Below are 26,258 nucleotides of genomic sequence, written 5' to 3' on the forward strand. Positions count from 1 at the left end.
GACAGGTGGATCAGTTGCAGTGTTATCTGTTCGTTTATTATTTATAAAAGCATATCAATGCTACTGTAACGTGAAGTATCAGGGCGGTGTGCAATGTAATACAGATCTGTGTGGATTCACATTGTGCAAAAGGCTGGGAAAGAATTAGTTTTTGTAAACAGATTTTGTTCATCCTATAAAAGTGTTTGTGTGTTTGTGTGTAGTGTATAAATTTTAGCCACTAGAGGGTACTGTTAACTTACTTGTCTTTCAGTTGGAATGGCAGTTAGTTATTTAGGTTTTTAAACTGTTGTTACCTTTCTTTCTTTCTTTCTTTCTTTCCTTTTTTAAAAAGTGCAATAACAGCGGAACAGATTAAAATAATGAACTCAGACAGCAGCAGCATTTCTAGATCTCGGAAGGTCTGGGAACTGCATGATCTCTCCTGCCCTCCAATAAGATGATCTAAGAGGCTTGCAGTATGTTGTTCTCTTCATAGAGAACCGTTTGCCGCTGCTTTCGGGTGCTGAAAGCCAAACCTCTTGACTCGTATGACATCTCTCCATAACTACAATTGTTTTCTCAGCTATTCAGTCTAGGAGGTCACTGTTTAGGGAAGTTTTTAACACTTTATTTAGGGAACACTTTATTTAGGGAAGTTTTTTAACACTGTATTGTTTTTAACACTTGATTGGGAGCTGGCCAGAGTGGCTGGGGAAACTCAGCCAGATGGGCGGGGTATAAATAATAAAAATAAATAAATAAATAAATAAATAAATAAATAAATAAATAAATAAATAGTAGTAGTAGTAGTAGTAGAAATAACATTTTCCATTAGCAAGAACATTGACTTGTATCCAGTTGAAGTCATTTCACAACTGGTCATGCGTAACAGTTTTGGGAGAGGAATGCAGATATTGATGGATGTCTTCCATGCATGTCAAAATATTTAAGAATGCATGTTGCACGCAGCTTTCAAAAAATAGCATTTTTTATTTAAAACTCCCGTACAATTTAAATAATAAGTACTGTAATAAAGAAAATAATGAATATGTTATTGATACAATTGAACTATATTAGATCGAGTCTAGATACATTTGAAAATAAAAAGTTTTACTTAGTCTGATAAGTTTAAACTAATTTAATCCATCCATTTCCTGTCATCTAATTCCGTAATAACCTAGGAACAGAAGCATATTTAATCACAATTACCATTTAATTACTAATTCAGACAATGGCTTTTGTATCTGCTCATTCATTCAAGAGTTACCTAATCAGAAGAGGCAAATTAATTCCAAACCCCGAAAGAATAAGAAGTCTGTAATCCATTCAAGCAAGATTCTTATATGAACCTTAGCTTGTTTCTGGTGGACAGTAAACAAAATAATTGCATGGACGCATTGCCATGTTTAGAACATGAAAAAAAATATGTATTTGCAGCTGTGAAGCTCAGTGACTATGTTTTAAAGCAACATGTATCCTGACCCAAAGCATGTTACAAGTAAGTTCAAGAGAGTGCAGTGGGATTTATCTCCTAAGTAGGGCGATATCAAATTCTAGCCTTAGCTTAGTTGGTTTAAGCGGAAGAGTTATTACACTGGGTATCAAAAAGCCCTGTGCAGGCCTAATGCCATGCACTACACAAGCAAACTAAAACCTGATTTTGTTTGTGTCATACAAATCTGCCTGTGTTCTTGGTTTATTTCTAGATCCGTGCCTATGGTTTGTTTGAAACAAAAAACTAGAACCTGGTCTGCATGTGAGATTCTATCCACATAACACCGGACTTGAAAGACCTACATTGGCTCCCAGTACATTTCCGAGCACAATTCAAAGTGTTGGTGCTGACCTTTAAAGCCCTAAACGGCCTCAGTCCAGTATACCTGAAGGAGTGTCTCCAGCCCCATCGTTCAGCCCGGACACTGAGATCCAGCGCCAAGGGCCTTCTGGCGGTTCCATCCCTGCGAGAAGTGAAGCTACAGGGAACCACACAGAGGGCCTTCTTGGTAGTGGCACCCATCCTGTGGAACGCCCTCCCATCATATGTCAAGGAAATAAACAACTATCTGACTTTTAGAAGACATCAGAAGGCAGCCCTGTTTAGAGAAGTTTTTAATGTTCGATGTTTTATTCTGTTTTAATCTGTTGGGAGCTACCCAGAGTGGCTGGAGAAACCCAGCCAGATGGGAAGGTATATTATTATTATTATTATTATTATTATTATTTGTCCAACGTCGCACCTGCAGATGGGGGGAACAGGGTCCTTTTTTTTACAATTAATGTGACACACAAAGAAGCCCACAGTGTCAGACCTTTGGTACATTGTGTCCAATGTTATAAATTCCTACCAGCAGTGGCTCCAAGGGCAGAAACCATCTAGCCTGCTCCCGACAACTCTTTTGAGCTGGAGATGGCAAAGACAAACCACGTGACATTTTGTAGGTATAGCACATGCTCTCTGTTAACTTAAAATAGTACTTTGGATCCTGGGCCTGATATTTGCATTTCACTTAAACAAAAAACTTAAATGTAGGTGTGTCTGAAAGCAAGTCTACTGCATCCCATTCCATAACGAAACAGATCAAATTTCTGTTGTTGTTTTACTTTTCATGCTGGATCATCACAGGCCGTTTCTGCTTGCATTTACAGTATAAATGGAATCATGGCTCTTTTTCTCCAACTGTAGGTAGTGCACTTTTTCAGGTAAAGTTGGTGCTTCTTTCGGGCCCATTGAGCCATCTGGATAGCCATTAGTAACGCAAAAACTCCAACTGAAGAGAGAGGGAAGAAAAAGACTACTGATCTCCAGGTATCGACAGTGGCATGTCAGAAGAATCATTTCCTATCTAACCACATAATGAAGACACAAAACATAACATACTTGTTTTAAGCATATGACCAAGTCTTGCCCGTCCCTATCTGTGCAGGAATAGCTTCTGGAGAGGGTGTAAAACTTCTTCTTTTTTTAAATTGAGTCCAGCAGCTGCAGCTTATCTTCCTTCTTCCTCATGAGTAAGGCATAGAGATGGGAGGAAGACTCATGCTGCCATCCCTTGTTCTGTTTGGGATTCAATTCAGGTCATATCCTAGTTTGAGGGGAGTCCTTAACCACAACTTCCTGGTTGAGACATTATGGGAAATGCTGAACCGGGGCATGTGAAGGAAGAGCTTGGGTGATAGAAGACATCTGAAGGCAGCCCTGTATAGGGATTTTTAAAAAAATGTTTAATGTTTTATTATACTTTTGAATTATGGTGCTGGAGGTGGCTCATAGAATCATAGAATCATAGAGTTGGAAGAGACCACAAGGGCCATCGAGTCCAACCCCCTGCCAAGCAGGAAACACCATCAGAGCACTCCTGACATATGGTTGTCAAGCCTCTGCTTAAAGACCTCCAAAGAAGGAGACTCCACCACACTCCTTGGCAGCAAATTCCACTGTCGAACGGCTCTTACTGTCAGGAAGTTCTTCCTAATGTTTAGGTGGAATCTTCTTTCTTGTAGTTTGGATCCATTGCTCCGTGTCCGCTTCTCTGGAGCACCAGAAAACAACCTTTCTCCCTCCTCTATGTGACATCCTTTTATATATTTGAACATGGCTATCATGTCACCCCTTAACCTCCTCTTCTTCAGGCTAAACATGCCCAGCTCCCTTAGCCGTTCCTCATAAGGCATCGTTTCCAGGCCTTTGACCAGTTTGGTTGCCCTCCTCTGGACACGTTCCAGTTTGTCAGTGTCCTTCTTGAACTGTGGTGCCCAGAACTGGACACAGTACTCCAGGTGAGGTCTGACCAGAGCAGAATACAGTGGCACTATTACTTCCCTTGATCTAGATGCTATACTCCTATTGATGCAGCCCAGAATTGCATTGGCTTTTTTAGCTGCCGCGTCACACTGTTGGCTCATGTCAAGTTTGTGGTCAACCAAGACTCCTAGATCCTTTTCACATGTACTGCTCCCAAGCCAGGTGTCATTGCTCCCGCATTAACAGTGGTTAATGCCTAGACAGAAATTCGCCATGTGCTGCATCTTCCCCAATCATTTGCTATGGATGCACTTGATGAATTTATTATGTATTTTGTGCTCTTTATACTGTGATTTTATGTTGTGAACCACCCTGAGATAGGTTTGATCTTCTTGCAGTCCATGGGACTCTCAAGAGTCTCCTCCAGCACCATAATTCAAAAGCATCAATTCTTCTGTGATCGAACCATAGAGAAGGCTGATCGCTGGGGTCAGCTATGGAGTTCTTCCAAGGAAATGTTCATTCTGCTCTATCCACCAAAAATGTGGCAGAACAAAACTTGTGGGTTCCACCCATCTCTAAAATTAATTTACACCAGAGGGTAGCCACTATAATGCCCTTCAATGTAATGTGGACTCCAATTCCCATCAGCCTCAGTCAACATGGTCAATGGTCAGAGAAGATGAGAGGCCAACACATTGACTACCCCTAAGTGCACTTCCATCACACTTAAATGTATATTGATAATATGCAGGTATATTTAAATTCATTATTGAAAAGATGATCAACCACAAATACTTGACTCAGTTAGGATATGTAATATTTATAATTTCTACTTCAATTGCAGAAGTTAATTCTAAGCCACGCTGATCATTTTCTCATCAAGAATGTTTTCTGGGTGATGGTGAACAAGCTTATTCAAAGATCCCAGCTGGAGACTATTTCTGCTCTTACCTGGCAGTGTTTGTGTCATCACCGTAAAGCTCATCCAAGAGCCAATCTGTTGCAAAGGGGGGAAAATCACAGTTCACTTAAAGATAAACAGCTGTCTGTCTTATACAAGGTCTTGCCAACTCTTGACTCCAGCAGTGCCAGTCCTTCCATTTTGAATACATAGGTAATTCCCCCAAGTAAAAAAAAATAAAAAGGTAAAAAGGTAAATGACCCCTGGATGGTTAAGTCCAGTCAAAGACGACTTTGGGGCTGCGGCGTTCATCTCGCTTTCAGGCCAAGGGAGCCAGCGTTTGTCCACAGACAGCTTTCCAGGTCATGTGGCCAGCAGGACTAAACCACTTCTGGCACAATGGAACATCGTGATGGAAACCAAGGCGCACGGAAACGCCGTTTACCTTCCCACCACAGCAGTACCTATTTATCTACTTGCACTGGTGTGCTTTCGAAGTGCTAGGTTGGCAGGAGCTGGGACAGAGCAACGGGAGCTCACCTTGTCATGGGGATTCGAATTGCCAACCTTCTGATCGGCAAGCCTAAGAGGGTCAGTGGTTTATAGCATAGCGCCACCCGCGTCCAAAGTAGCAATTTCCCCAAGTAGCAAAGCACTGGTAGGTGAGTGGACACAAAGGTGACAAAATACGCACCACAGATGGGAGGAGACTTGAAGTGGAGCTGAAGTGGATTCTATAAGAACTGGTGTTACAAAGGCAGACCCAGGAAGGTTTGTGAAAACGGAGTTCAAAGCTTCACTCAAGAAACCAGGTTGCGGTTCTCCTTAGCATCCTTGCTTGGACCACAAATTAACTATGGCCTTATGAAGGCAAACCATGCATGTTACCAAAGAGCTTCAACAGAGCTTGCTAGATCAGGCCAATGACCCATCTAATACAGCATTGTGTTCTTACAGTAGCCAACCAAATGCTTGTGGGAAACCAAAACACAGGACCCAAGCACAAGATCACTTTCCTCTCCTGTGGTTTAAAGCAAGTGGAATCCAGAAGCATTACTGCCTCCATCTGTGGAAGCAGAGTATAGAATTTTCCACGGTGCTTTAGCAGAAAGGCTCAGAGTTCCAGGTTCTTCAGTGCAGTATATTTATTGTGAGCTATATATACACAGGACGCAGGTGGTGCTGTGGGTTAAACCACAGAGCCTAGGACTTGCCGATCAGAAGGTTGGTGGTTCGAATCCCCGCAACGGAGTGAGCTCCCGTTGCTCGGTCCCTGCTCCTGCCAACCTAGCAGTTTGAAAGCACGTCAAAGTGCACGTAGATCAATAGGTACCGCTCCGGCAGGAAGGTAAACGGCATTTCCGTGAGCTGCTCTGGTTCGCCAGAAGCGGCTTAGTCATGCTGGCCACATGACCTGGAAGCTGTATGCCGGCTCCCTCGGCCAGTAAAGCGAGAAGAGCGTCGCAACCCCAGAGTCGGTCAGGACTGGACCTAATGGTCAGGGGTCCTTTACCTTTATATATACACATATCTACAGGCTAGAATACACGAGCAGTTCATACAGTCAAAAACAGAGTACCTGGCTGCACCTTAAGGCAAACAAGAAGACCTCTAACTCTCTCTCTGTGACCACACTCCTCTACACCACACCTTTACTGCTGGACAGGTTTCCCTTTTAAACCGATGACAGCCAATCAACTGTCAGCACATCTTCCGAGTCATTCTGACCCAGCACCTCCATAGAAAGTAATGCAGGCTGATTGCATCAGCCAGTTGCATCAGCTAGCAAACTCAAGCCTGCAGACTTACTATCTCACACAGCATTCTGTGAATCCCGACACCATCCTGGCTAGTAGCCATTGATAGCCCTCTCCTCCACGAATTTGTCTAATACTCTTTTAAAGCCATCAAAGTTGGCGGCCAGCCTTGGCCCCCTGGGGGAAGTGAGTTCCATAGTTTACCTATATGCCGTGTGAAGAAGTACCGTATTTTTTGCTCCATAACACTCACTTTTTTCCTCCTAGAAAGTAAGGGGAAATGTCTGTGTGTGTTATGGAGCGAATGCCTACGGATGGCGGGGGGATCTGCTGCAGTCGTGAGCAGAGGATCCATGGTTCCCCTTCCTTCCCTCCTCCGTGGCTCGCTTTGCTCGCTTTGAAACAGCAAAGCGGGAGAAGAGTTGCTGAGTGGGGAGAAGAGAGGGACAGAGAGCCTGGTTACAAAGCACGGATCCACATGGATCCTCAGGATTTTTGCACTGGGTCACCCCAAATTCACCATCAGATCACATAGCATGTCCATGGCTACAGCTTGCACCAAAAAAATCATGCACCCACTGTTGCCTGGGGCCACAGTGGTGCAAAAACATGGTTACAAAGCATGGATCCATATGGATGCTCAGGATTTTTGCATTGGGCTACCCCAAACTCACTGTCAGATCACATGTCTGTGGCCACAGCATGAACCACAAAAATCATACATCCACTGTTTCATTTAGAATATTTTTTTGTTTTTGTTTTCCTCCTCTAAAAACTATATGCGTGTTATGGTCGGGTGCGTGTTATAGAGCGAAAAATACGGTACTTTCCTTTATCTGCCCTGAATCTTCCAACAGATTCAGGACAAAGCTTATAAAGCTTTTTTATTTTTTGTAAAACAAGGTCATTTTATAAGCCAACACCTTTTTCAAAGACAGCTCCTCTGGAAGCCGTGAGTGACCTGGATCAAAGCAGAAGTCACTGTGAGATATCTGTAAGTGAATTAAAAGTACTTACAGTACTTGCTTAGCTAGCTGGCACAGATGCAAGGCAAGAAGGGGGAAATAATAATAATAATAATAATAATAATAATAATACCACCTCATATGTATAGTTTGGGCAGGAAACAAACAGAAACAGCCATGTGAAAGGGTTGATTGATGGGCTTGGGAAAGAGCCTTTATTGCCTATAAGGAAAAGAAAAAAGACCAATATTTCATTATAACAGTTTGAGGAATGAGAAGTCAATTCCAACCTATGAATTTCTATTGTCTACTGACCACACTACAGATAGAAATCAGCTTCAAACACATTTTAACTGTGACAGCTTCTGAGCCAAGGATTCCTGAGAACAAGTGTTATGGAAAGGACTAACAAAAGGATTCTTCTCACATTCACAATCTTAGTTACCAGGATTTGAGGGGGTGGGGGATTTGAGGACTATTTTAAACAAATTGCAAAGTGTTTTAAATCGTATGGCGTAGATGCAGAATGTACAATAGTGCGGCGGTACTCCCACCATAGGAAAATGGCAGCAAAATAATTCTAGCATACCGTATTTCCTACTAAAGAGCAGCACACTGTATTGCCGCTGTAAGAGCTTGACAAATCTGACACGGGAATTCTGGGTTTAGACATACTAAATCAGAGTAGACCCACTGAAATTAATAGACACTATTAACTTAGGTCCATTGATTTCAATGGGTCTGCTTTGAGCTGAACTTGGTTGAATATAGGGATCGAGGGACCTGTCAAATCTCTCGCAGTTTCTCAGTGTCCCAATGTTAAATTCTGTTGTCAATATTTTGCAGCAATTTGCAATTTAAAAAAAAGAATCAATCAACATTTTTGCATGAATTTCTCCGAATAAGCACATTTTAATATGCTGTTACCTTTTTTTTTTTTGCAAGCAATTTCCCCTAATATAATGGTTTTTTGTAAACATTGTGTGGTTAAAGAACTTCAAAACAAAATTCAGACAGGTGCAAATTTCAAATAATAGATGTGTTTTGGTTCACATGCCATTTTGGAAAGTATGAATTTGACAGATTTTGTTTTAAATGAGTAGTGAATCACATTTCTCCTCCATTCCTATATATCTGTAATAAATTATGTTTTCAAATACAGTGGTACCTCAGGTTAAGAACTTAATTTGTTCTGGAGGTCCATTCCTAACCTGAAACTGTTCTTAACCTGAAGTACCACTTTAGCTAATTGGGCCTCCCGCTGCCGCCGCGCAATTTCTGTTCTGATCCTGAAGCAAAGTTCTTAACCCGAGGTACTATTTCTGAGTCTGTAACCTGAAGTGTCTGTAACCTGAAGTGTCTGTAACCCGAAGTACCACTGTATCCTAAATTCTGGTTTGTCATCTTATTGCCTATTCCCTTTCCTGGAAATTTAAGTTTCTACTGGGCCAAACTATGACTCTGGGTTAAAGGCCATTGTATTGGGACATGTGTACTTTGAGTGTTCTTATGTAATCGTATACATATGTAGATAAAGAAGCATGATGAGTGTTCACAGACTTGACCCCAAATGAATTATTGTGAAAAATAGGAAATATTTAGGGGGCGCCAAATTTTGTCCTTGCTCAGGGTACCAAATTACCAAAGTTCACCACTAGATATGGTCACTTGAATTTCTACCCCGGACAGACAGAACATTAGGAGGATCATCATATGTAAGCAATTATGAACGAACTACAGACCTGATTGGTTTTGATGGACTAATGCAACATTGATAAAATGATTCCCAGCTTCACACAACTGAAAAAAAAATTGCAAAAATAAAAAAGCATTAGATTTTCAGACTTTAACTGTAGAATCATAAATTTAGCTTGTCCCCACAATGATGGGGAAGATGAAGGTGCTTTATGCCCCACTCTGAGATCCCTTGAGATGAAAGGCAGTCTAGAAGAATGGCTAAATATAAAATAAGATCAGCCAGGGAGAATCGCATCAAATTTTCCACTCACACCCACTGGGAGAGATAGGGGGACCCTCACTGAGCTTTCACGATTTGAAAGAACATGGGCATCAAGAAAGGAAAATATACTGCTCACATATGGCAGAGCCCTGGTAACATCAACAACAAGGTGACTTGCGCAAATGACCTCATCCATTTCTTGAATCGATGTCCCAGTCCTCAGAGAATTTACTTTGAAGTATAACCCTTAGATATCACTGGCATTTACTTTCAAGAATGTGTGACTACCCAGCCTACGTACAAGCCACCAGCCAATATTTGTTCCCTGCCAGATGCTTCACACACATACTCAGGCAGCAGAGCCAAGAGAATTACGAAGTCTTGAATACACTGCTATCCATCACTAGCAGACTATATTTGGCTTTGATGGTCATACATTGTGCAGACCTGATCCAGAGAGGAATCATGGAAGATATATTTTAACAGTGAAGGTACGAAGAGTTTTGTCATCTTTTTGCAAGCAGACTTGTTGCCCAGGTTCACAATTGTCTCATTTGGAATGTACCCTTGTGTACATAAAATATTAAGAAATAAAGGAATTTTTCTTTTTTCTTTTTTAGGAAACAACCATATTTGGATATCTTATTGGAATACAATTTAAATTATTCAGATTACAACCTGGATTACAATTTTATTATCTCAATTCAATTTATTTTTCAATTTATTTTTGGATTATAGTTTTATTCAGTTCATGAAATATCCAAGAGGACATCTAAAGAAGCTAACTGAGGATTAGCCCGAGTGGGGGCAAGAAGACTGGCCTACATCTTAATTCTGGTTCAGGTTTTGACTGCCTCTTTATGTTAAAAGTGGTTAAAGGAGGAAGCATTCCCTCTTATAAAAGTTACGATCCGCTCCTTCCCTTCCTATATTATTTTTTAAAATTACGGAGTAATACTAAGTAATTGTATTCTGTATTTTTATGTTTTGGAAAGGATATCAAAATTGTAACGGTGAAAATTATTTCTCTTAAAAAGAGAAAGGAGCAGAGCACAATCAATAAAATTATGGTAAATGGCGAGGAGACAGTTAATCCGAAAGAAATCAGAAAAGGATTCTTGGACTTCTACAGGCAACTGTACAGAAATAAAGAAAGGAATACTATGAAGAAAATAGAAAGATATTAAGAGATAAAAAGGTGCAGAAGATCCTGACAGAACAAAAAGACCAGCTGAACGCCCCAATAGAAACAGAGGAAGTAAAAGAGGTCATAAAAGAATTGAAGAGAGGGAAAGCCCCGGGACCAGATGGATTTACATCAAGTTATTATAAAGAAATGAAAGATGTGTTGATGACCCCATTGAAAGAAGTTATGAACAATATTTTAAAAGAAAGAGACATCCCAGAAACGTGGAAAGAAGCATATATTACTTTGATTCCAAAACAAGAATCGGATTTAACCCAAGTTAAAAATTATAGGCCTATTTCATTATTGAACATGGACTACAAGATATTTGCGGGGATTTTAGTGAAGAGAATGAAAAAGATACTGATAAGAATTATCCATAAAGATCAAGCAGGTTTCCTACCAGGCAGACAAATGAAAGATAATATAAGGAATGTAATTAATGTTCTAGAATATCTGACTGCTAGGAATGAGAAACAAGCAATTTTAATGTTTGTGGATGCAGAAAAGGCCTTTGATAATATTGTATGGGAGTTTATGTTGAAAAATTTAGAACATATGGATGTGGGGAAAGAGTTTCTAAATGGTATTAAGGCAATCTATACAGAACAGAGAGCAAAACTGATAGTCAATAGTGTAATTACAGAAGATATAAAAATATCTAAAGGAACAAGACACGGTTGCCCGCTCTCGCCATTGTTATTTATAATGGTTCTGGAGGTCTTTTAAAATGCGATTAGACAAAATAAACAAATAAAAGGGGTGACAGTAGGTCAGAATGAGTATAAAGTTAAAGCCTTTGCCGATGATTTGGTAATAACAATCGAAGAACCAATAGAAAGTGTAAAAGAGGTATTGGATGAGATTGAACAATTTGGAAGGGTAGCCGGATTTAGACTGAATAAGAAAAAGACTAAAATGATTGCAAAAAATATGGAACAAAGTAAGATTGAAACAATGCAGCAACAGACGGAGATAGAGGTGGTGAAAAAGGTAAAATATCTGGGAATTTGGTTATCTCCCAAAAATATTGATTTGTATCAAAATAATTATATTCCGGTTTGGAAGGGAATAAGGAATGATCTGGAGGTGTGGGGTAGAATGAAACTATCTTTTTGGGGCAGAATTTCTATGATAAAGATGAGCGTACTGCCAAAGATGTTATTCTTATTTCAGACTATCCCCATTATAAAGGGGATAGGAATTTTTAAAGAATGGCAAAGAGTGATTTCAAGGTATATCTGGCAGGGGAAGAAGCCAAGAATAAAATATAAGTTATTGACAGATGTAAAAGAAAGAGGAGGCTTCGCCCTACCAGATATGAAATTATATTATGAAGCAGCATGCCTATGTTGGCTAAAGGAATAGATAAAATTAGAAAATAAGGAGTTACTAGATCTTGAAGGTTTTCAAAACAGATTTGGTTGGCATGCATATCTATGGTGTGATAAGAAGAAAGTCCATAAAGGTTTCGGAAACCACATTTTCAGGAGTTCGCTAATAGAAATATGGGAAAGATATAAAAATTTACTGGAACCAAAAGTTCCACATTGGCTATCTCCGTTGGAGGTTATGAGTGTAAAAAAGATTAATATGAGAGGTAAATGGATCACATATGGAGAATTGGTAATTAAAGAAGGAGGAAAATGGAAACTAAAACCATATGAACAAGTTAAAGACCATGTATATGATTGGTTGCATTATTTCCAGGTAAACGAAATGTTTAAAAAAGATTTAAAAGAAAGAGGTTATGTAGAAAAAGATTCTAAATTCCAAACACATATAATAAACAATGAATGTAAAACTTTGTCAAAAATGTATAAGATATTGTTGGAATGGCATACGAAAGATGAAGAGGTTAAATCCGTAATGATACAATGGGCCAAAGATTTTGGATAAAACATACAATTTGATAATTGGGAAAAACTGTGGAAAGAGAATGTAAAATTTAATGCATGTATGGCGTTGAAAGAAAATGTTATGAAAATGTTTTATAGATGGTACATTACACCAGTAAAACTAGCAAAGATGTATAAGACGTGTAATAAATGTTGGAAATGTAAAGGAAAAGAAGGAACATTCTTCCATATGTGGTGGGAATGTAAGAAAGTGAAAAGTTTTTGGGAAATGATTTATAATGAAATGAAAAAGATGTTAAGATATACTTTTGTAAAAAAAACCAGAGGCTTTTCTTTTAGGGATTACAGGAAAGGAAATAAGAAGAAAAGACTGTAAACTTTTCCAATATGCAGTTACGGCAGCTAGAATCTTGTTGGCCCAGAAATGGAAACAAGAGGAAATACCGACGATAGAAGAATGGAGAATGAAACTGACAGACTATGCGGAATTGGACAAACTGACTGGGAAAATTAGATACATCAGAGACCAAAAGTTCATCGAAGACTGGGGAAAGTTTGTAGAGTATCTGAAAAATGTGTGACGTGAAAACAACGCTAGTGGGATTTCAGGAGGCACTGTAAAAACAAAGAAGTATTGTTAATAAGAAATAGAAGGAGAAGGGAAGTTTAATGGCAATACGAATGAAGGGAATGCGTATTAAAGATATAAATATGGATGATTGTCAGAGACGCTGAAGGAAGTTCAAAAAGAGACGATATGTTAAAATTTGGATAAAAATGTATAATTGTATGGAAAACTAATAAAAATTTATTGGCAAAAAAAAAAGGAAAATCGGTACGCTAGGTTGTAAGAAAGTATTAGAATGTATATTAAATGTAAGGTAATAATTATAAGTACATTCAAAATCACAAATGTCAACTATATCGGGAAATGATGGGAAGTCTATATTTATTTTACTTCAGTTTGTTGTTGTTGTTTTATTTTATTTTATGCACCGTTATATGATTTTAGCTTAGCTGAAATCTAAGTGGAAGTAGGTCAAATTTACATTCTAAGTTAAACTAATTTAAGAATATATATATATATATATATATATATATATATATATATATATAGTATGTGTATGTCTGAAGTTAACTCTGTAATGACATTAATGAATCTCATTAATAAAAGACATAATGGCAAAAAGAAAAAGAAAAAAAAGGAGATTCTGTACATGCACACACAAAGGAGCATCAGGCTGCTTTTGCAAGTGCAAATACATATTCACCAAGGAAATGGCACAAAAAATGAAAGTGTCTCCCTTCTTAGTTCGCCTGTCTTGGGAGAGTATATGCAAAAGTGTGTGTGTGTGTGTGTGTGTGTGTGTGTGTGTGTGTGTTCCACATTCAATTTTTTTACCCTCCCTCACTTCCTGCCCATACATACCAGAAACACAAGGGCAGAAATAGTAACTTGCTTGTTCCCAAATGCTAGAAAACAGAATGAAAACATAATTAGGACTCAGCTATACAGCTGCAATTAAAACGTTTCAAGTGTGTTGTAAGGTGCATTATACAAGATGGCAATGGTGAGCTATGGCAAATTCAATATATTTTTCAATATTTTTTTTTAAAAAAGCATTTTCACAACGTTTTCTATGTGTCTAGATCCCACCTTAGTCTTACATATACAGTGCTATCTCTACTTAAGTTCATCTCCGGTTACGTATCCTTTGGGATACGTACGTGGCAAACCCGGAAGTATTTTTCCGGGTTTCGCTGCGCACACATGCACAGAAGCAGTCTATGCACCTCATGCATGCACAGAAGTGGTAAACTGCGCCACTGCATGCACAGAAGCAGCACCTCCGTTTGCGAATTCCTCGGGATCTGACTGGAGCTCCGGAACGAATCCCATTCACAACCAGAAGTACCACTGTAATGTGAAGTCTACTTAAGCCTTTTTTTGGTTATACAGTGGACCCTCTGGATACGAACTTAATTCATTCCAGGGGTCCGTCCGCAACCTGAAAAGTCTGTATCTAGAGGCATCGCTTCTGCACACGTGTGAGGTGCACAGGGCGCTTCTGCACTTGTGCGCGTGACGAAACCCAGAAGTATACACTTCCGGTTTTGCTGTGTTCACAACCCGATGTTTACGTATCCGGAGGGATACATAAGTCGAGGTAAAACTGTATAGTGAATAGGCCTTGTTATCCTTAGAAGCCTCATCTTTAGACATCTCTGGAGTTTTTTTATGTGTGCCCCTCCTTATGAAGCAATGCCTCGCAAACTCAGGCAGGAACCAACTTCATTTTACATGTTGCCTAACTATACGACTTCTATTGCTACATCTCCTAGACAAGACTGTCGTGGGTTTCCAAAAGGAGGTTGCATATTTCAGAAAAATTGAATTGAAACCACTCAAATTCTCTGCTCAGCACAGGGACAGTATTTTTTACTGACCCTTCACTGGGTTGGAGCCTAAAGCTAGACCTCTGCATTCCTTCCCTCCTTTCCCGTCTAATATCTGAAATATTGCTAGAAATTGCCGTCCTGTTTTGGTGTGGAATTCTGAAATCCTGACTTGAAAAAAGGAAAAACAGCCCCTAATAATAATAATAATAATAATAAGCAAAGTTCTTAACCCGAGATACTATTTCTGGGTTAGCAGAGTCTGTAAACTGAAGCGTCTGTAACCTGAAGCGTCTGTAACCTGAAGCGTATGTAACCCAAGGCACCACTGTACTTACATGGAGGAGTGTACTGAGGGTGATTGATGTAGTAAGCAAGCCAAGACGTGAACCCCCAGTAAAAAGTGCAACCCTGTAATGAGAACATAGAGTTAATGAAAGGATATACCAAAATGAACTACTGTCTCCACAGTAGTTGGCACAATGGGGACAACAGATCCCTACGAGATACACAGATCTGTTTATTGGATGCTGATGCTCTGGCAACAGTCAGGTACTGGATATAGCAGGAGGAATAGTGGAGACAGCCCCCCCCCCTTTCTCCTTAACCTTCCTGAGAAGAGGACAGTATAGATCAGGCAAAGCTGGGAAATAATGGGAGAAGGAGAGCAGGAATAGCTGGCTGACACGTTATCACTAGAGAGCATTCCAGACCTCCCTTCACCCAGAACCAGGTGGTCAATGAAAGTAGGAGAGCAGAGAGCCCAGAGGCAATTGTCCCTAAGCAGACACAGTAAGGGGGCTGGGGCTGTTGACAACTGAGAAGGGAAGGGAGGAGGAGATTACTCTGAGTAATGCCATTACCCAAGAGATGACATTTCTACATCTCTCTGTGTGAATATGGAATAAAAGACCTTAGTAAGAGCTTCTTGTGTTTCTGTTACTGGCAGCCTGACATGAGGGAGGGGGAGCAGATTCCCTGAAGCCTGACACTGGTAGTCCCTCCTCAGTCTGCTGCCCTGACTTTGTGACAAGTCCTTTCCAGTAGAGAGGTCTTCTTCTGGCTTGTTGTTGTTTACTCAATTAGAATCATAGAATCATAGAATGATAGAATCATAGAGTTGGAAGAGACCACAAGGGCCATCGAGTCCAACCCCCTGCCAAGCAGGAAACACCATCAGAGCACTCCTGACATATGGTTGTCAAGCCTCTGCTTAAAGACCTCCAAAGAAGGAGACTCCACCACACTCTTGGCAGCAAATTCCACTGTCAGAACAGCTCTTACTGTCAGGAAGGTCTTCCTAATGTTTAGGTGGAATCTTCTTTCTTGTAGTTTGGATCCATTGCTCCGTGTCCGCTTCTCTGGAGCAGCAGAAAACAACCTTTCTCCCTCCTCTATGTGACATCCTTTTATATATTTGAACATGGCTATCATATCACCCCTTAGTGTCCGACTCTTCGTGACCCCATGGACCAGAACACGCCAGGCACTGCTGTCTTCCACTGTCTCCCACAGTTTTGTTTTGTTTGTTTGTTTGTTTTTTCAAAAAAAATTATTGGTTTTCCAAGTTTATAACAAATATAACATACAAAAAGGAAAAAAAGGAAAAAAGAAAAAGAACATACAAATAAACACATAATCCTTCTAAAATCCAGTTTAGTTTTCATTGTTAACTCTCTTCCTCAAATCCCCCCTAACTGAATTCTATTGTATCCCCTTGTAACAGTTTTCCAATATCTTCCAACAAAATTTACTTTTTCAAATTACTTTCTTTACTTCTTTTCATAATATCCCCCATAATGTTTTACAATTTAGTCATATTCTATTCCTAAGCCAAATTGATAAATTCAAGTGGCTTCTATTATAATATATTTAGCTAAATAATGTTTAAATTTCTTCCATTGTTCTTGGTGTTCCTCTTCCTTCTGATCGTGGATTCTTCCAATCAGGTAGGCCAGCTCCGAAAAGTCCAACATCTTCATCTGCCACTCTTATACTGTTGGTATTTCTTGCGATTTCCAATTTTTGGCTAGTAAAATTCTTGCTGCAGTGGTGGCATACAAAAACAATCTAACATCCTTTTTGGGCAATTCCAATCCTATTATTCCAAGTAGAAAGGCTTCTGGTCACAGTTTGGTCAAACTCATGTTGGTAGCTTCAAGAATACTGTCCAACCATCTCATCCTCTGTCGTCCCCTTCTCCTCAGGATCTTTTCCAGGGTCTTTCCCAGGTCTTTTCCAGGGAGTCTTCTCTTCTCATGAGGTGGCCAAAGTATTTGAGCCTCAGCTTCAGGATCTGTCCTTCCAGTGAGCACTCCTAGCATCTGCCTATTCACTCTTTCAGCCCTCCCTAACCTACAATGCTCCAAACATTTTGGACAGCAATTCTCATCAGCACCACCCAGCATGGCCAATTAGGAGCTGTAGCCCAACAACACCTGGAGGGCACCAGGTTGGGGAAACCTGCCTTATTCTTACTCAACCCAAGTATCCCTGAATTTTTCCTCTACTCCATCACGTTGCTGCTGAGATTCCCCTCAGGTTTTCCTGTTCTTCTTTGGCTCCCTTAAGCAGTATCAGACATAAACCCCTGGGGTCTTCTCCGGTATGGGCTGCTCTTTGAACTCTCAGATTCCAGAGTCTGTCCCATAATTTCCATTAAGTCCCATACCCCATATATGCCCACTTGAGCACTTTGATCTCCAGAACTGGCCCTGTTACATGTGCCACATACTTGTTCTGCACTTGTAAGAAATCAATATTTTATTATGGCAGCACCTACACTTTTGGTTTAGTAAAAGGCACGCCGAAGGTTGGCATGTGTTTTAATCTTTTTAGGCTTTTTAGTTTAGGTGAAAGAGGGCCTTCTCTGTGGATGCTCCCAGACGTTGGAACTCAGTCACTAGAGAAGTTAGACGGCTGTCTTTCTGATGGAAGGCGAAGACTTTCTTGTTCCACCAGGATTTTGGGAACTCACTGCTTTTAATGAAGGGGCAGGCGCCATGCTGTTTTTATTATAATTATTTGTATGGTCTTAATATATATATTATGTGCATATATACAGTTTTAATTGTATCCATGTTTAATTGTTTTTTAGTCATTGGTTTCCCCCCTAAGTTTTTAGATGTTTTTGTTTTAATCTTTAAACTGCCTTAAGTCCCTGTCAGGGGAAAAGGTGGGGTATAAATAACATCATCATCATCATCATCATCATCATCATCATCATATACTGTTGGTTTTAATCTTTTTAATGTTTTTACATGTTTTTAACGGTCATATTGACAATTTTAATGTGGTTTTGTAAACCGCTCAGGAGTTTTATTATAATCTGGTAGTATTTAAATTTTGCCAAGTAAATAAAATACTCAACAGAGGAGCAAGAATTGTCGTAACTATTCTCATTTTCAAGAAAATGCACTTTTAAAGTTTGCCTAGCAACAGCAGAGGCTGAGAAACAGTCCCCATTGTGATGTCATAATGCTTTGCAGCCAACCACGTCTCTGCTGATCCCAGCTATTCAGTTGGATGTGCAATCTCTTTGATAACGCTGCTGTCACCTGTTGTGCCACAAAACCCTGCCAAGCTCTTAAAGTGAACATGATGAAGCCTTTTACAGATGAGAGGAAAATGAAGATTCTGTTTCTCCTACCAGTGTTACTGAGCTGGGCTTTCACTGTATCTCTCCTGATCGAGTCACCTGTCACTTTTCTGCAAGCCATAACAACCTTGCTGTGACAACTGGCGCAGCAGACCTTTTGAGGGTGAGAAGCTTGCAGTCCTCGTTTTGGTGGGGAATGGAGACGCCATCTTTCTCCATCTTCCAGGCTGCCTCAAAAAGGGATGACGTGGTGGAGAGCAGAAGGCAGAGCACAGAATCCAAGGAGAGGGGTCCCTAGATCTGAGTGAAAGGAGAGGCCTTGGAAGGTACATAGTCTAGAGTGCATCCTATAGTGTAGGAGGAAACTCCCTGGGCTGGAAGGCAAGGATATACAGGAAGAGGACATGAAGGCATCTCTGTACTCCTCAGAGTATGGATTGACTCTCCTTTCATTTGCTGGCTCAGCCCTAATGGGAGAAAACATCCTCTTGGAGGGCACTTCAGCTGGGATCCAAGAAGGTACCAGATAAGGCTCCAGCACTGCATCAATTTAGCTAGTGAAATATTTTTAAGGATAACAATACAATAAAGAAAAATTTAAAGGTGTGGGGAAGGATGAACTTATAATTATTGGGAAGGATATCGGTAATTAAAATGAATGTATTGCCAAAAATGTTGTTTTTATTCCAAACTATACCCTTGATCAGCAATGCAGGTCACTTCAGAGAATGGCAAAAAGATATTACCAGATTTATCTGGCAGGGAAAGAAGCCAAAAATAAAATATAAATTGCTGATAGACTCTAAAGACAGAGGCGGATTCTCCCTACCGGATTTAAGATTATATTATGAGGCATCCTATCTATGTTGGCTAAGGGAATGGATATTATTAAAAAATACTGATGTTTTAGACCTTGAAGGTCATGATAATAGATGTAGTTAGCATGCATATTTGTGGTATGAGAAAGTTAATGTACATAGAGCTTTTTAATATCATGTACTAAGAAAATCGGTTTATGAAGTATGGGAAAAATATAAAAATCTATTAGAACAAAAAACACCATGGTGGCTCTCCCCACTGGAAGTGATATCTTTTTTTTAAAAAAAACTTGAATATGAGAAATGACTGGGGAACGTATAAAGAACTGTTAATGGAAGTAGAACACCAACTGAAATTGAAGAGGTTTGAGGATATAAGAGAATTATTAACTGACTGGTTACAATACCATCAATTAAATGATATATTTAAGATGGACAAAAAGAATTGTTTTGTACGAAACCTCTAAATTTGAAAAAGAGCTGTTAGAGAACAAAACAAAATTGCTTTCAAAAATGTACAAATTAATATTAGAATGGCATAAAAAAGAGGAACTGGTTAAATCAGTAATGATACACTGAGTAATGATACACTTACAGCATGAGAGAAGCTATGGGACTGAGATTTGAAATTTACAGCATGCTATATGTTGAAACAAATTTATATGAAAATATTGTATTGTTGGTATTTCTAGTAAATTAGCAAAAATGTATAAAACAGGGTCAAATACATGCTGGAAATGTAAGGAAGAGGAAGGCACCTTTTATCATATGTGGTGGACATGTAAGGTAGTAAAAGAATTTTGGGAAATGATATACAATGAACTGAAAAAAAATGTTTTAAAAACCCCCTAAAGCTTTTATTTTAGGAATTCTAGGTGCTGAAATCCCAAGGGAGCAGAAAAGACTATTTATGTATGTGACCACAGCTGCTTTGATATTATTGGCCCAGAGATGGAAAGAAGATAAAGTCCCTACCAGAGAAGAATGGCAGATTGGAAAGGGGTTAAGTTTACCGCATGTACAATGTTAAAGGAAAATATTATGAAAATGATGTATAGATGGTACTTAACCCCTGATAAATTGGCAAAGATGTACCATAATTGTGACAATGTATGTTGGAAATGTAAAGAAAAAGAAGGTACCTTCTATCATATGTGGTGGACTTGTTCCAAGGTAAAGCACTTCTGGGGGGAAAAATTATAATGAATTAAAAAAAATGATGAAATATACATTTATTAAGAAACCAGAGGCCTTTCTCCTTGGGATAGTAGGTACTGAATTGCCCCAAAAAGATGTGAAAGTATTTTTGTATGCCACAACAGCTGCTAGGATTTTATTAGCCAGAAAATGGAAAACACAAGAATTACCAACGGTAGAAGAATGGCAGACGAAGATGATGGAATTTATGGAGCTGGCTGATCTCACCGGGAGAATCCACGACCAGAAAGAAGAGGACTACCAAGAAGATTGGAAGAAATTTAAAGACTATTTGAACAAATACTCTAATATTAAAGATATGTAACCACTTGAAAGAAGAAATCAGGCCTAGGATTAAATTAGACTTAAATATATAAATAAGAAAATGTATTATAAGAAAGGTAAAGAAATTGGAATACGGCTGTAATATTGTTTTATGAAATAATGATATTGGAAACTGCTACATTCAAATTAAGAGGAAATTCGGATGGAGGAGATTAGAGGAAGTCAACCAAAATGTTTATGAAAGTGCATTTTAATTAATTAATCGAGATTCTTTTTTTCTGTTTAGGTATCTTAAGTTTGTTATTTTTTCTTCTTCTTTTTCACCTTTCTATTGTGTTGTTGTATATTTTCTTTTTTGTTATGTCTATTGATGAAATGTAATAAATATTATTGTAAAAAAAAAAAGGGGGGGGCAGATTGAGTTGATGGATTATGCCAAAATGGCAAAAATGACCGGAAGAATAAAAAACCTGGAAGTTCAAAATTTTACTAAGGAATGGGGAAAATACATAATTTACCTTAAAAACCATTGTAAATAACTAAAATCATTGGTAGGATTGGAATAACACTTGTAGTTTAACGTTGAATTTTGGATATAATGGAGATGTAGAAGATTTGGATTGATATAAAAGGTGCAGGAGGAAAGGGTTAATATAAGGACTCACAAAAGGGAGGAGGGAAGTTCAGGAGATTCTTTGGAATCTTGTTTCTATGTTGGTTGTTGGATAATTGATTGTAAAATTTTAAAACCTGAAAAACTAATTTAAAAATAAAATAAAAATTAAAGGTGCCCAGCACAAAATATATTGAACTTACCAAAAAACAAAAAAAGCTAGTGATTCTCACCCCACGCCCCCCCCCCATGGAAAACGTCTCCTAACCTGGAATCCCTGCTCTTATAAGTGTCTGGAGACTGGTTGCAGTTACTGGTGAAGGAAATGCAACTTTTTCAGACACATCTCTCCCAACCGTAATATAGGAATAGGAGTAGTGGCCTGCCTTTTGGGGTTGCTGTAACCATCACCAAGATAATGTTCCTAAAGCAATGGAGTGGCAGCAGACTGACTGGGAAAGAAGAGGCCTGAGGGCATCAACACCAGGCAGGTGAGTTGCGTGGCAAGGTGCCGGGCTGCACAGTTTCCCCAGAAACAAACGCAGACACGAATATGTTGGGTTAATGGGATAAATTAGGCCACAACTTTATCGGTTATAGATGTGAGCGGTTTGGCTTAGGCAACTGGTGAAGCAAGACTATATCCTGACTCCTGCCTGTCTGCAGGAAGTCTCGAGGGTCAACCACAATAGGGGGAGCCCTATGATATACATCAATTAAGAGCACCCCCAGGATCACTGTTGGGGTCATGGCATGGCCCTAGCCCACGCCCAGCCTTCGGACAGGAACCACACACCCAGATCCCTTTAATGGGATGCCCCTCCCATGACAAGGCTTACCCAATGCCTAACCTTACAAAGTTATGATGATTGCTGCTAGGTTGGCAAAAACCAAATGGCTGGTGCCAATTTGCCAAGTGGAAAAATTCCTACCTGGCCCCGACAACCAGGTGACTGACATTCGTCGTAGCACATATTCACTTATTCATTCATTCATTCATTTGTCTGCAATATTTACTGTATAGGCTGCTCTGCAACAAAGTTTTCAGAGTGGCTTTTCTCAATCAGTTCTACGGTATAATATGTTACATATGAAAATCACCTTGATCATATTTTTCAGGGGAGTGTGCCCTTCCGAAATCTTATGCACAAAGAGTGTCTCCAGTAGATGCCTGGCATAGTGTAAACAATGACAGAAGCAAGCCAGGCTGCAGAAATTAGAAAGAGAAGGAAGTAAAGGTTAAAAAAAATCCAACCAAAAAATTCATTGCAATGTTTGATGTAGCCATCTTTAAATGTCACCTACTACCCTGAACTGGTTAAGAGGATTGCTTCTCCCATTAACTCAATAGGTTATCTTAGAGAAGCCATCCACAATCTGCATTGTATAGGTCAGGCACGTCCAACTCCCAAGAGACAGCGATCTACTCAAAGTATTAAAATACTGGCAGCGATCTACTGATTGTCATTGCCAGCCAAAGTTGCGTGTCGAGGTCCCCAAGCCACCCCCCAAATAACTCACAACGCACACTTAATTTTTGTTTAAGGTTTTTGGCATAATTTTGGCCACAACTTTATTTAAATACAAAACCGTGAGTGGTTGTTTAGGCATTGGTTAAGACTATCTGTCCCCCCGCCTGGGGACAGAACTGATTTCCGGGCACCACCGAAAAACAGTGCGGGAAAACAAGTCGGGGAGAAATGGAGCTGAGTCACAGACCCTCAATTCTCATCCGCATCCTCCCCGAAGGCTTGCCGGCCCTAGTCCCATTCCAGGGATTGGACGAAAAGATGGCAAGCCCCAGGATTCCTTTAACGGAATTCCCTTTCCGCAGCAACCATGGAGGGGCAGACCCAGCCTATCCTAACCCCTCCTCCACCAATTTATAACCAATGCCTAACCGCAACCTTACAAGTTGTGACAATTTGCTACACAGTAGGCAAAAACCAAATGGCCCAGCCAATCAGCCAGATGGACAAAATTCCTACCAGGCCCCTGCCCCAAGAGCAGACGACCCCATGACAGGCATAGCAAGGTCAATGCAACAACCCCTTACTCAAGGGCGGGGAGGGGGGTGATCCATTGCACGCAGCACAGAGAAAGCTCCAGGCTGCGTGCAGAGTATTTAAACATTTTACCCCTCCCACCAAAATTGCAACATAACTTTTACCCCAGCAACCCAGTGAACCAATCACTGCCCCAGGCCATCTTTAGAGACCCTGCCTGGTAACAGAGGGGTGGCTCAGCAGACCCCACCACAACACATGCTCTCCATGAAGGAGAACACGCTTTGTTGAACTTTTTTTAAAGTGAGACAAATCAGTTGTGGACGTTTTTCTTTTTGGGGGGTGGTGGGACTTTTGCAAACGGTCCTGCAATCGACCATGATCTACCACTGACGCCCCGCGATCGACCGGTAGATCACGATCGACCTGTTGGACATGCCTGGTACAGTCATACCTCTTGTTACGTTTGCTTCATGATATGTTTTTTCAGGTTATGTCCGGCAGCAACCCGGAAGTACCGGAAAGGGTTACTTCCAGGTTTCACCACTCGTGCATGTGCAGATGTGGCGAATCACGACCCACACGTGCGCAGACATGCAGGCGCAGGTTGTGTTCCTTTCAGGTTGTGAACAGGGCTCCAGAACGGATCCCGTTTGCAACCAGAGGTACCACTGTATAGGTTAAATATTCCTCAAGATCTAAAAAGCCCACCAGTCAAGACCTCACCCTCCTTGAACCTGTCTAAAAGGGAAAGAATATGCACTAGAAACTTCATATCATAAAGTCTGGTTTCCCCTTATGGTGTTAGGGTTGTAAGGCATATATGGGGAACATATTGGCTTATGTGATCCTTCCAGGGTAGAAGGCTGCATCTTGTTATTCTGTAGATCCATAGAAAGTCATGTTCATTGCCATTTCCAAAAAACTGATTCATAAATGTTGTCATGGGTGATGGGGACCCCTCAGACTTTGCTATTGCTTGGGGGACATTTATGATTTACATGACCCAACAATCTCATCGTTGGCACATTCCCACTAAATATGCGTTCATTTGCCAACATTCATGATTATTTGATATCTTTGGTATAAATGTGAACCTTGTTTTCCACCATGGAATATATTTTCATTATCTTGTAGTTTTTATTCTTCTTGCTTTTATGACTGTTTTTGTGATTACTTTTAGCTTGATTTTTGTTTGCAATTATATGCCTATGTTTAAAAGAGGGGTTCTAAAAAGCTTGCATAAGCTTATGGGCTCATGTTTTTCCTTTACACATATTACCCAACATAAAATTCATAAATAAATACAGATTTGAAGGGTGTGTGTGTTTGTAAATGACATGGCTAACCCATCCATGAATCCAGTGCTTTTTTGCTTTTTATAAAAAAATGTTTAGGGGTACTCTCATTCCGTCTGAGACTCAGGATACACCTGACAGGAAATGAGGCCGCCATTGGGGGTTGAAGCAACGGAACTGACGAATCACCGTGCTCTTCAACACAACTGATGATTCACCATGCTAGAGAAGAAATTAAAATTTTGATTTTTTTAGTTCTCCTGTTAGATTCGGGACGCAGGTGGGACTGTGGGTTAAACCACAGAGCCTAGGACTTGCCGATCAGAAGGGAATCATTTTATCAATGTTGCATTAGTCCATCAAAACCAATCAGGTCTGTAGCTTGTTTATAATTGCTTACCTGTGATAATCCTCCTAACATTCTGTCTGTCTGGGGTAGAAATTCAAGTGACCATATCCGGGGTGAACTTTGGTAATTTGGTACCCCGAGCAAGGACAAAATTTGGCGCCCCCTAAATATTTCCTAAAAGGGACGCAGGTGGCACTGTGGGTTAAACCACAGAGCCTAGGACTTGCCGATCAGAAGGTTGGCGGTTCGAATCCCCACAACAAATTGAGCTCCCGTTGTTCAGTCCCTGCTCCTGCCAACCTAGCAGTTCGAAAGCACATCAAAGTGCAAGTTGATAAACAGGTACTGCTCCGGTGGGAAGGTAAACGGCATTTCCGTGCGCTGCTCTGGTTCGCCAGAAGCGGCTTAGTCATGCTGGCCACATGACCCGGAAGCTGTACGTGGGCTCCCTCAGCCAGTAAAGGGAGACGAGCGCCGCAAGCCCAGAGTCGGTCACGACTGGACCTAATGGTCAGGGGTCCCTTTACCTTTACCCTTACCCATTAGATTCATAAAATGTTGAGGGGTATGCGTACCCCTGCGTACCCCCAGGGGAAAAAAGCACTGGATGAATCAGATTGAGGCAACCATGGTAGACCACCTCCACTAAACTTAGTTCACTCACATTTTTGTCTCTTTGCTCTAAGAGGGCATCATCACATCATATCATCCTTGAGCACAGACCATTCTTACTCACTGAACCACAGGATGGCGTAGACTTCTTGCGCTCTCCTTTGCATCGTAAATACTTGAGAGGCGAAGGTAAAAGAGCAGATAGATTAGAAGAGGCCCAGTATATTCGGTTAGGAAAACCTGGAAGAAGAAGAAGAAAGAAAAAAGGTCATCTGAAGCTAATGGGATCATAGAGTGATATTTTCCTGTGCAGCCTTAATATCATCTGGCAAATGCCAAATGGCTAGGGTATAAATAATAACATTATTATTATTATTATTATTATTGAATGGGACATCCCTATTTTCATTGGAAGGTATGCCTGCATGCAAAGTCAACAAGTCTGTTTAAGTTCACCTTCAGTTTTCATGGGGAATAATTGGGTAAATTCAAGGTGTTGCTATTAGTATACAAAGCCCTTGAACCAGTTTACTTAAATAAATAATAATAATAATAATAATAATAATAATAATAATAAATATTTTTATTTATATCCCGGCCTCCCCGGCCAAAGCCGGGCTCAGAGCGACAAACATCATACAAGTAAGACAATGCATAAAAACAAGGGATCAATAAATTAAGATACATCCCACAATTAATTCAAACAAATTAAAATTAAAACTGGACAAGT

General features: G+C 40.1%; 1 protein-coding gene across 1 annotated transcript in view; it reads right to left on the reverse strand.

Annotated features, from left to right (window-relative positions):
• Positions 1-14: 14 nt before the first annotated feature.
• The window catches only part of TECRL (trans-2,3-enoyl-CoA reductase like), a 42,159-nt gene continuing 15,915 nt past the window's right edge, over positions 15-26,258 (reverse strand). The window contains exons 5-12 of the mRNA XM_080976966.1: positions 25,653-25,768; positions 22,365-22,470; positions 15,091-15,163; positions 13,785-13,828; positions 9,093-9,150; positions 7,487-7,572; positions 4,679-4,724; positions 15-2,750 (exon numbers count right to left, since the gene is read on the reverse strand). Of these exons, the coding sequence (XP_080833092.1) occupies positions 2,623-2,750; positions 4,679-4,724; positions 7,487-7,572; positions 9,093-9,150; positions 13,785-13,828; positions 15,091-15,163; positions 22,365-22,470; positions 25,653-25,768 (657 nt within the window). The 3' untranslated portion in view covers positions 15-2,622. The remainder of the gene's footprint in view (positions 2,751-4,678; positions 4,725-7,486; positions 7,573-9,092; positions 9,151-13,784; positions 13,829-15,090; positions 15,164-22,364; positions 22,471-25,652; positions 25,769-26,258) is intronic.

This window comes from Podarcis pityusensis, assembly GCF_964106645.2.
Source record: "Podarcis pityusensis genome assembly, chromosome: 13".
Taxonomy (NCBI): domain Eukaryota; kingdom Metazoa; phylum Chordata; class Lepidosauria; order Squamata; family Lacertidae; genus Podarcis; species Podarcis pityusensis.